General features: G+C 49.9%; 2 protein-coding genes across 9 annotated transcripts in view; both read left to right on the top strand.

Moving 5' to 3' along the window:
* Ptpn7 (protein tyrosine phosphatase non-receptor type 7) overlaps positions 1-9,541 on the top strand; it is a 17,874-nt gene extending 8,333 nt beyond the window's left edge. For 4 of the 8 annotated variants that reach the window (XM_010645085.2, XM_010645084.2, XM_010645088.3 and 1 more), the window contains exons 6-10: positions 1,162-1,299; positions 1,627-1,737; positions 3,942-4,099; positions 6,092-6,215; positions 8,166-9,541. In XM_010645085.2, the coding sequence (XP_010643387.1) occupies positions 1,162-1,299; positions 1,627-1,737; positions 3,942-4,099; positions 6,092-6,215; positions 8,166-8,336 (702 nt within the window). In that variant the 3' untranslated portion in view covers positions 8,337-9,541. The remainder of the gene's footprint in view (positions 1-1,161; positions 1,300-1,626; positions 1,738-3,941; positions 4,100-6,091; positions 6,216-8,165) is intronic. The other 4 variants (XM_033762163.1, XM_010645087.3, XM_010645086.2 and 1 more) reach the window with 3 other exon arrangements.
* The window catches only part of Arl8a (ADP ribosylation factor like GTPase 8A), a 10,722-nt gene continuing 8,668 nt past the window's right edge, over positions 8,402-10,455 (top strand). The window contains exons 1-3 of the mRNA XM_033761977.1: positions 8,402-8,415; positions 9,092-9,150; positions 10,278-10,386. Coding sequence (XP_033617868.1) covers positions 8,402-8,415; positions 9,092-9,150; positions 10,278-10,386 — 182 coding nt within the window. The remainder of the gene's footprint in view (positions 8,416-9,091; positions 9,151-10,277; positions 10,387-10,455) is intronic.

Here is a 10,455-nt window from a genome sequence, read left to right as displayed (position 1 = left end):
CATTGCCGGATGGTGGTGCACGCCTCTAATCCCAGCACTCATGAGGCTGAGGCAGGAGGATCGCTGTGAGTTTGAGACCAGCCTGGGCTACATAGTGCGTTCCGGATCAGTCTCGACTACATAGTGAGACCTTATCTCAAAAAACAAACCAAAAAAAAAAAAAGAGACAACATTACCCCTCAAAGCAGCCTTGCTCTAAACAAACTAAGCCAACTGCTCCTGCCACTTTGTGAAGCATTTTTGGAAGTCCTCTTTCATGAGTATGTTTAGAAGGTGTGATAAAAATTATAGTTTCATCCAGCAGAAATGTGGGCTCATGAAAACATTATTACTCTATCCTAATTCACCTTATTCGAGGATCTGTCACTGTGTAACCTCTGGCTCTTCAAGTCAAATGACCATGAAAGGTAAATGTTTTGAATCAATTCAGAACATCAAGGCAGCCAAGGCAGTGCAACTAGAGATTCGTGAAAGAGGACTTCCAGAGCTGCTTCAGAAAGTGGTGAGAGGGCCAGGGATGTAGCTCAGTGGCGCAGCACCTGCCTGGCAAGTGCAAGATCCTGAGTTTGTTCCCTGGTACAAAAAAGAAAGGAAAGAAAAGAAAGAGCGGGGAGGGATTACTAAATCAGTCCGATGAGTGGTTTGGCACCACCTGAATCCCAGCAGCCTGGATACAACGTAAGGGACAGAAGGAGGTTTGTCTTCCCACTTTGCTTGCTTGCTTTGCCACCTCCTGCCTGCCATGAATTCTCTGCGATGTCTGTCTGCCATGAGCCGCCCTGCCTTGGAGCCAGTTGAAACCTCTACAAACTGTGAGCTAAATAAACCTTCCTTCCTTTAACTTTGGGTGCGGGATATTTGTCTCAGCAATGAGAAAGTAACTAACACACACTATATTTCTGTATCACATTTTGTACATTAGACTCTTACTTTATTTTATCCACCCGGTATTCCTGCAAAATATTACCAATTTACTGATGAGAAGCAGACTTACAGAGGCTAGGAGACGGCAGGAGGAGCGTTCAGATGTTCCTCATCCAGAGCCCCATCCTCTCCTCCACGTGTGTCCACATGTACGTTCTCACTGACTTCTGCCTGATCCCAGATCCTAGGCTGGGCTCTCACCGCCTCCCCACCCTTCCCCTGTGCTTCTGTCCCAAGGGCTACGACGGGCAGGAGAAGGTCTACATCGCGACCCAGGGCCCCATGCCCAACACCGTATCGGACTTCTGGGAGATGGTGTGGCAGGAAGATGTGTGTCTCATCATCATGCTCACGCAGCTCCGCGAGAGCAAGGAGGTAGGAGACAGAGCCACGGACCCTGGTGCGCACACGCGTACGTACGTACGCACTCACGTAGGCGCGCGGGCACGCATGCGCACACGAGCTCGGTGCCTGAGAGGGTCCCTGTCTGCTGACCGTACCGCTCAGCAAGGTTCTCGAAACCCCAGGGAGGCTGTCCATAACCAAAATCTGAAATGGGTTGAGCACCTCGTCTTTAGGAGTCAATTTCAGAGGAGCCAGGCCCCAGTTGCTGACCCAGTCCCTCGGGTCAGGGGATGGGGTGCCTCTCTGCTGGTCCTGCGGGGAGTGATGGCCTTCTGACTCCCGCTCCCTCCCGCCTAGAAATGTGTCCACTACTGGCCCACAGAAGAGGAAACTTATGGACCCTTCCGGATCCGCACCCAGGACATGAAGGAGTGCCCGGAATACACTGTGCGGCAGCTCAGCGTCCAGGTACCACTTCCTGGGGCCAGGCCCAGGCTGCTGGAAGCTGAGCCACGTTCTGCGTCTCTGGAAATCGGGCCTGGACCTTCAGTAGGAGCCAACTTTGCTTACCTAAACCTTGAACCCTAAGAGAGGCGCTTGAGCCACTGAGGAAAGAGAATCGTGGGTATTTACCTCAGGGAACTTCTAGTGAAATGGTGCAGAGCGAGAAAATCAAACAGCAACTATCAAAAGGCAGCTCCCACTTAGGCTGAGTGCTGACAAGGGAGGGATCCAGCAGTGTGTGGAGGGAGTGAGAGGAGATCTTACCCTCGAAGGTGCTCTGAAAGTGCTTCCTACTATCCCAGCACTTGGGGAAGCTGAGACAGGAGGATCACCATGAGTTTGAGGCCAGCTGGGCTTCATAGAGAGACCCGGTCTCCAAAAAAAAACAGTAAAAATGCATAGCGTTTTTCTTTTAAAAAAATAAATATTATTTTTTAAAATAAATAAAAAATAAATATTATTATTTTATTCCTTTCCCCCCTCAAGCCCCCCTCCCCTCCCTATGTACAGAAGCTTTGTTTCCATTTTTCCCTTTTCACTTTTTCTTGTCTCTTTCTTCCTCCCTCCTCCCTTGTTCCCCTTCCCATTTGAACACTTTGTTCCCATTTTCCAACACCCATTGTACATTTCAACCCTTATTTCCACTTTCAGTTTCTCACACCAGAGAAACAGTGAGGTACTTAAACATGTATGTATGATTTACTTCACTTAAGAGTGTGATTTTAGGAACCATCCATTTAGCTAGTAATGTCTCAAGCTCATCCTTCTTTATGGCAGAATAGTACTCCATTATGTTTTTTTTAAAACCCACATCTTCTTTATCCACTCATCAGTTGATGGGCATTTGGGCTGCTTCCAAGATTTAGGTATTATAGACTGTGCTGCTATAAACATGGGTGTGCCTGTAACACTGTGGTGTGATGCTTTTAATTTTTTCATGAAGCTACCAAGAAGGGAAAGAGCTGGGTCAAATGGAACCTCTAGTTTTAGTTCTTTGAGGAATCTCCACACTGATTTCCACAGTGGTTACACCAGTCTGCACTCCCACCAACAGTGGAGAAGGGTCCTTTCTCCCCACAGCCCCTCCACATTTGTTATTGGTTGGTTTCTTGATAGCAACCATTCTTTCTGGAGTGAGATGAAATCTCAGCATTGTTTTAATTTGCATTTCACGAATGACCAGTGATGTTGAATGTTTTTTCATATATTTATTTGCCCTTCTAATTCTTCATCTGAGAAATGTGTTTTTATTTCAGATGCCCATTTTTGCATTGGGTCTTTAAATTGTGGGGGTCTGATTTTTTTTTTTGAGTTCTTTATATATTCTAGATAGTAGTCCTTTATCAGAATAGCTGGTAAAACATTTTTTTCCACTCTGTGGGTTGTCTTTTCACTCTGTTGGTTTCTCTTGCTGTGCAAAAGGTTTTTTACTCTCTTCTAGCGGATTTAGTGATTCTGATAAAATATTTAGATCTTTGATCCATTTTAATTTTAGGGTAGTACATGGTGAAAGATACTGGTCTAGTTTCAATCTTCATCATGTGGAAATCCAGTTTTCCAGCACCATTTATTAAAGAGCCTGTCTTCCTTCCAGTGAAGGTGTTTGGCTCCTTTGTCAAAGATAAGGTGGCTGAGTATGTCTGGAGTAGTTTCTGCAAATAGTGTTTTACATTTTTTTTTCTTTTGCATTTTTGAGACAGGGTCTCACTATGTAGTTGAGACTGACCTGGAACTCACTATGTAGCCCAGGCTGGTCTCGAACTCACAGCAATCCTCCTGCCTCAGCCTCCCGAGTGCTGGGATTACAGGTGTGCGCCACCACGCCCGGCTTGTGTTTTACATTTTTTGAAGCATTTCTCTATCCATTATTTTCCAATCATCCGAAGGAAATCAGTATCATATCACCATCCCCATTTTCTAGGTGAAGAAAATGAGGCTAAGGGACTTACCCAAATGTGCTGGTTAGAGGAGAGACAGATTTGAAGTTGGGTCTTTCCCTCTCCCAGGACAATGTTTCTCCTGGCATTTGAGAGTCGGGGGTAGTGGAGGACAAGATTGTCCTGCTGTGATGCTCCCTAGGATGATCCCAGCCCTCATCCTCCGCTGACACCAGGAAGCCAGGCGGTGTCCCCACCATGACCCTAGGTCTCACACTGTCTCTGCTGCAGCTCCAGGAGAAATGCCGCTCAGTAAAGCACATCCTCTTCTCGGCCTGGCCAGACCACCAGACCCCGGAATCGGCTGGACCCCTGCTGCGACTGGTGGCCGAGGTGGACGAGAGCCCGGAGACAGCCATCAACTCTGGGCCCATCGTGGTCCACTGCAGGTATGGGCTCCTCTGTCCCCCTCCCCTTATGTGGGCCTCTCCTGGAAAGGGCCTGAGCAGCCTAACGTCATCCATCAAGTGCTCTGGACTCAGGAGCTCCTTTGTGCAGAACCCGACATCTGGCCGGATCCCCAGTCTCAGAGAGGAGAGGGAAGAGCAGGAGGCTCTTGGTCAGCTGTGGGAGGAGATAAACATGATCCCTGCTGATGGGGAACTCATCTGTTCATTCCACAACTATTTCCTGAAAACCTATTATTGTCAGGAGCCATGTCAAACGCTACAGACAAGGCAGTGAACAAAAGCGTTCGCTTTCATCCCTGACAGGTTTACAACCTGCTGAGAATGACAGCAGATTAAACCAGGACACAGTGCAGTGACAGCGAGATGGGGTGGGTGGGGAATCAAGTGGCCTGACCCAGACCTCAGGCACAGAAGAGTTTCCAAGAGAAGTGACATCCAGCTACCCTAAGACTTGAAAGCCGATTAGCTAAGTGACAAGGGTCAAGGGGAGGCATCCTAGGCTGTGGACCAGCATATGAACCCCCGAAAAGAAATTCAAACATTGATTCATTGCTGGGAGCAGAGCTGGAAGGTGGGTGGGGTCTCATGTGGGGACAGTGATGGGAGTGAGTCTGGCAGGCAGGTGATGTCCCCACAAAGAGGGGCCTTTTAGGAACTGTTAACACACCTGAATGTGCCCTTCCTTCCTCCCTCCCTTCCTTCTTCTTTCTGTGTGGTGCAGGAGATTGAACCCAGGGCTTTTACACTGAGCTACATTACAGTCTTTAATTTTTTTGTCGTGTTTAGAGACAGGGTCTCACTTAAGTTCGCACTGGCCCTGAACTCATTATGTAGCTCAGGCTGGCCTTGAACTCATGGCACTCCTCCTGCTTCTGCCTCTTGGCTGGGATTACAAGTATGAGCCACCACGCTGGGCTCGCTGCCAGTCTTTTTAAAAAATTTTTTTCGGGGGGGGCATGATCTTACTAAATTGACTGGGCTGGCCTCAAACTTTCAGTCCACCTGTCCCAGCCTCCCAGGCTGCCGGGATTACAGGCATGTGCCGCTGTGCACCCCCTCCTGGGCTTGAGCCCAGGAAACTTGAGATACATCCTCAGCCTTATTTATCTATTTATTTAGACAGAGCGTTGCTAAATTGCCCTAGCTGACCTTGAATTCACGATCTTCCTGCCTCTGCCTGCCGAGTGCTGGGATTGCAGGCCTGGGCCACCTCACACAGCATGAATTTGCCACTTCAAAAGAATGCTTTGGAGCTGGGGGTGTGATTTGGTGGCAGAGCCCCTGCCTAGTATGCACAGAGCTCTGAGTTTGATCCCCAGCACCGTGAGCTCTGTGTTGGTTATAGAGCAGTTTAGGGTAGAGTTGGGGTGGGGTGAAGATTTAAAACAGGGAAACACATGGGAGTGGAATTCCCAAAGAAACCAAACACAGAGTTAGGAAGCACAGGTGGAGGGGCACCTGGACCTGCGTGCTGGGAGCCACCAGTGGTTCCTCTCAGAGGCTCACAAAGGACTTGCTAAAGAACAGGAGGTCAGAGAGAGCTTCGAAATAAAGAAAGGGCAAGACAGAGAGGACCAGAGAGGAGACATGCAGGCAGGGAGTAGAGGGGGCTACTGTGGCAGTGGAGCTGGGAGGAAGTCAGGGTTAGATAAGGAGGGCGGGAGCGGTCAGCCAGTGCAAGAGCTGGGCACTGTCCTGGAAACCGTTGGAGACTGAAGCAGAAGAGAGATCAGCAGCGTGTCCACAGGAACCGGAAGGTGACGTGGCCTAGGCCTAGGGCAGGGCTGGTTCCAGACAACCTGCTCCAGGGCCCTCTGTCCTCTGCCCCCCGCAGGCCCAGGGCTGCTGGAATCTGGTCTCCTCCGCCCCCAAACACAGCACCTGCGGCCGCTCTCATAGCCCCTGCTCACCTCCCTCCCTTGTCCCCTGGTCACCAGCGGCCTCCCCATCTCCTCCCCTGGCTGTTCCCAGTGCAGGGATTGGCCGGACCGGCTGCTTTATTGCCACCCGAATTGGCTGCCAGCAGCTGAAGGCCCGAGCAGAAGTGGACATTCTGGGCATCGTGTGCCAACTGCGGCTGGACAGGTGGGTCCAGGTAAACAAGGGCCCACATTAACGAGCGGCTTTGGTGCCTCTGAGCTGCTAGGCACATCAGCATCCTTGAGGAAAGAAGGACTCTTGCTTAGAGAATTGTTTCTTTTGGGGTGTGTGTGTGTGTGTGTGTGTGTGTGTGTGTGTGTGTGTTAGAGACTGAACTCAGGGCCTTTGCAGTGAACTACATTCTCAGCCCTTTTTTATTTTTATTTTGAGACAGGGTCTTGTTAAGACGCCTGGCTGGGCTCAAACTTGTGATCTTCTTTACCTTGGCTTCCCAGAGTTCTGGGATTGCAGGCTGCACCACTGCACCTAGGTTTTGTTTGTTTGTTTTCATTGAGTTCATTGGCACTTTTGAAGTACACAGTCCAGTTACATTCATCATCGGGATCTTGTACCTTTACATGACAGGTCTTGGTTCTCATTTTTTCCCCATTTCCCTGCCCTCCCTTCACCTCCTCCAACTTCCCCTATTTTCAAAGACTTTATTTCCATTTTTTCCTATTCTCGTATTTTTCTTTCCCCTTATTTCCTTTCCCCTACCCTTCCCCCTTCCCCTACACCTTTAGCCCTTTTTTCCTATTTCACATTATCAGTTATACAGTTTGGATCTTATTTACACTTTTAGCTTTTCACACCAAATAAACTATTCAGCATTTACACATGTGTCTTATTTATTTCACTTAAAGAGTATAGCCTCAATATGCATCCATTTTCCTATGAATGACTCTAGTTTCTCATTCTTTATGGCTGAGTAGTACTCCATTTTATAGAAAAACCACATCTTCTTTATCCAGTCTCCAACTGATGGCAATTGGGCTGTGTCCAAGTTTTAGATCTTACAAACTGTGCACACCTGGGTTATTTTGCAGTTAATACCTGGCGAGAATTTCTGTCTGGAATTTTTGATTGGAGGCCTAGAATTAAATATTCCACTCTATGAATTTATCCTGAGTTTTCCTTTTTTTTTTTCCTCTTTTTTCTTTTTTTCTTTTTCTTTCCTAAATGTCCTACTCAGAGGAAAACTAGAAGGCCATGTAGCTGGCTCTAGATATGAGGAAGACACACAACATAAACAGATGCTCACAGAGTTTAGGGTCAGAGAATCAGGATTCAAATGTGACTTGTCTCCCACAGAGCTGTCACTGTCTCTCTAGCCCCCTTCTCTTTCTTTTTCCAGTCCCGGGGATTGAATGGAGCTGCATTCTGAGCCCTTGTTTGTTTGTTTTTTAAATTTGGGGGCGGGTTGGAGACAGGGACTCACTATGTAATACAAACTGCTCTGGAATTCACTGTGTAGCCCAGGCTGGTCTCGAACTCACAGCAATCCTCCTGCCTCAGCCTCCTGAGTGCTGGCATTACAGGCGTGCACCAGCCACCACACCCAGCTGTATTTTAAATTTTAATTCGGAGACAAGATCTTGCTAAATTTCCTGGGCTGACTTCTAACTTGCAGTCCTCCTGCCTCAGCCTCCCAAGTTGCTAGGATTGGAGGCATATGCCATGGAGTCCATAGCTCCCCCCACCGCCCTGTTTTTAATCTAGAGAGAGATTGGTTCCTCCTTCCCCAGGGAGCTGCTAGAAGGAACAGTTTAACTTATGTGAAAGCATTTTGGAAAATGGGAACTAGTACTATATACAAATGTATGGAATTGTTATTTTTACTTTTGGGATTGTAGAAAAGAGGAAATTTGGAGGCTTCCCTGAGCAATCAGGACTGGTTTTGCTCGGGGACTGAGTAGATGGGGGAAGACCAAGCATCACTGCCTGAGCGAGGAAGGGGGGCTTCCCGTGTCACAAAGCCTGGGGGCAGCAAGAAGAAACTAGAAATGCAGAGGAGGGACACCCTGGAGAGAAAGTCAGGACTTTCCCAGCGGCCCATGGGATGTCCGACCCAGCTGTCCAGCCAGCACCTGACCCTCCTTCGCTCATGGTTTGTTTTTCCTTGCAGAGGGGGGATGATCCAAACCACAGAGCAGTACCAGTTCCTGCATCACACTTTGGCCCTGTACGCAGCGCAGCTGCCCCAGGAGCCCAGCCCCTAACCTCCCCACTGCCAACCTCCCTCCAGGACTGGGGAAGTGGGCCGTGTGACCTGGGGTGCCCCAGCCTGCTCTGGTGAGGGGAAGACATCTCAGCCAAGGGGAGGAGCCAGGCTCCTGGTCTTGCCCATGGCCCCCTGGAAGCATGAGGAGCCTCTGGTGCCTGAATTTAAAGAAGGGAGCTGTCAGACTGAGAAAGAAGCCCAGATGCACTGATCTTCTCCAAGATCCTCATCTATGACATGGACACAAGTGCTTTGCTGCCACGAGGGAAGCGGCCCAGAAAGCTCCCAGAAGTCATCCCGGCTCTGTCCCCTCTTCCTCAGCCTCATCCTCCACCCAGTCCCTGCCCAAATGTAGGCCAGAGGCAGGAGCTGGGAAAAGTCCAGTCTTGACCTCGGTCAGATTCTCAACATCTTAGCAACTGTGCCCCACACATCTGTGATTGCTGGATGAACTCCCCAGAAGAGAATCAGGACCCAGACTGGCCCTGCTTTCACAGCTGTGAACTGGGAGGAGACCACGGAGTTGACCAGGCCTGGCAGTAGAAATCTTTAGAAGAGGGAACATGGGGGAATCATTCAGAGGCTGGGAGAGCTGACCCTGCTTCCCTAGTCACCCCAGCCACGCTCTTGGGTCCCACGCTGGGTCCCCACTTTGCTTCCTGATACCCAGGAAGTGCCAAAGGTAAAGGAGAGGAAATGAAGAGTTGGTCTGCTTTGAGAAAACCCATACCTGCCGTAATCCCAGAAACCTGACTCCTCTCATCCTTCTTGGCATCAGCCAATCCCCATGGGGCCCCTGATCTATCTCAGGGCTGAACTGCACCCCACAGGAAGCTACCCAAGCCCTCAGCCTTCCGTGGCCCCAGACAGGATGCCTCTGGGGATGCAGGTAAGGCACCCTTCTCCACAGCCCTCAGCAGGCATCTGCCTGGACTGGGCTCGGCTCCTGAGGAACCCTTGTCTTGGAGAGTGGCCGAGCTCCCCCTCGGTGACATCTCAGTGCTGCCACTGAGGTACTTTGCATGCTTCTGCCTGGCCTTACTGAGGAGCTCCATCTCTGGGCCCTGGGAGGGCCTCCCTTGCACTCTGCCTGTGGAGGTTCTGTCTACTCCCAAGCTCAGTGGAGGCTCTCAAGTGCCTGGTCCTGCTGATCATACTCAGTCTGCAGGGAGGCAGCTGCGTCTCCCTGTGGGCACAGCTCCCCACACTGTCACCCACTGTCCCTGTCCAGAGCCCAAAGGGTACAAGCTCTTGAAAAGTAACCAAGTGGAAAAAATAAAGACTTCCTGTCCCTTCCTTTCCTTTTTCCTTCTTCTCAGGACTCTGGGAATAGCAGATACAGCAGGAGTTCCTTAGGATCTAGGGAAGGACTTACAAAGGGTGGAAAACTATAGACAGATTGTGCTTAATGCACCAGATTCTTTGAGTCCAAGACTGTGGTCCTCCACTTTTTGACCATCTGTGGTCACCTAACTCTGGAGTAGGCTTGGCATAGGATTGCTATTAATGGTTTGGTCACCTTCGACTATAGACAATAGATTCCATGTGACTACAGTGACAAACCCCAGGGAGCACCGCCCATAGGTTGGGGCCTGCTGGGGCGATCAGCCTTCGGGACTGAGCAGGTCTCAGTACCTGCGGGGTAGGGGACAGGACGTCTTGGTAGGCCCCACACCACCCACCAACAGTTCTCCCTGAGAAAATTCGGTTTTTTTTGTTTTTTATCAAAACAGTGCACATTTGCCTTTGCCACAGTCTTCCTCACTGGAAAACCCCTGCTAGGACTGTCTGTTTCAGTACCGTAGTGACACTGACAACCAGAATCAAGTTCAAACGGCGATTTCACCCAGGCCAGAGGCTTCCAAGCAAGTGGATAAATTGTAGTTAACAAATCAAGATGGAGAATTCCAAGACTCTTAATGCAACTGTTACTGTTCCCGGGTCCATTCTGGAGGGTGGGATGCTGAGAGGCAAGGGTTCAGGAAACAAAAAGCCTCCATTGCCTCCCCTTCCCAGACATCTCATCTTCGTCCCCGAAAGTGTGTGGACCACCCCGCTTCCCGAGCAAGTGCCTGGGTGAACCCGGACCTCACCGACCACCACCCTTGAGACAGCAGGGGCGGAGGTAGGGCGCGGTAGCCCTGCGGGAGAAAATACCAGTCCGCCCTCCTCCCCAGGGCCGCGCCGCCCGGCC

Source organism: Fukomys damarensis, unplaced genomic scaffold, assembly GCF_012274545.1.
Source record: "Fukomys damarensis isolate Sample0158 unplaced genomic scaffold, DMR_v1.0_HiC HiC_scaffold_11, whole genome shotgun sequence".
NCBI lineage: Eukaryota > Metazoa > Chordata > Mammalia > Rodentia > Bathyergidae > Fukomys > Fukomys damarensis.
This window is presented reverse-complemented; position numbering and strand designations above follow the sequence as displayed.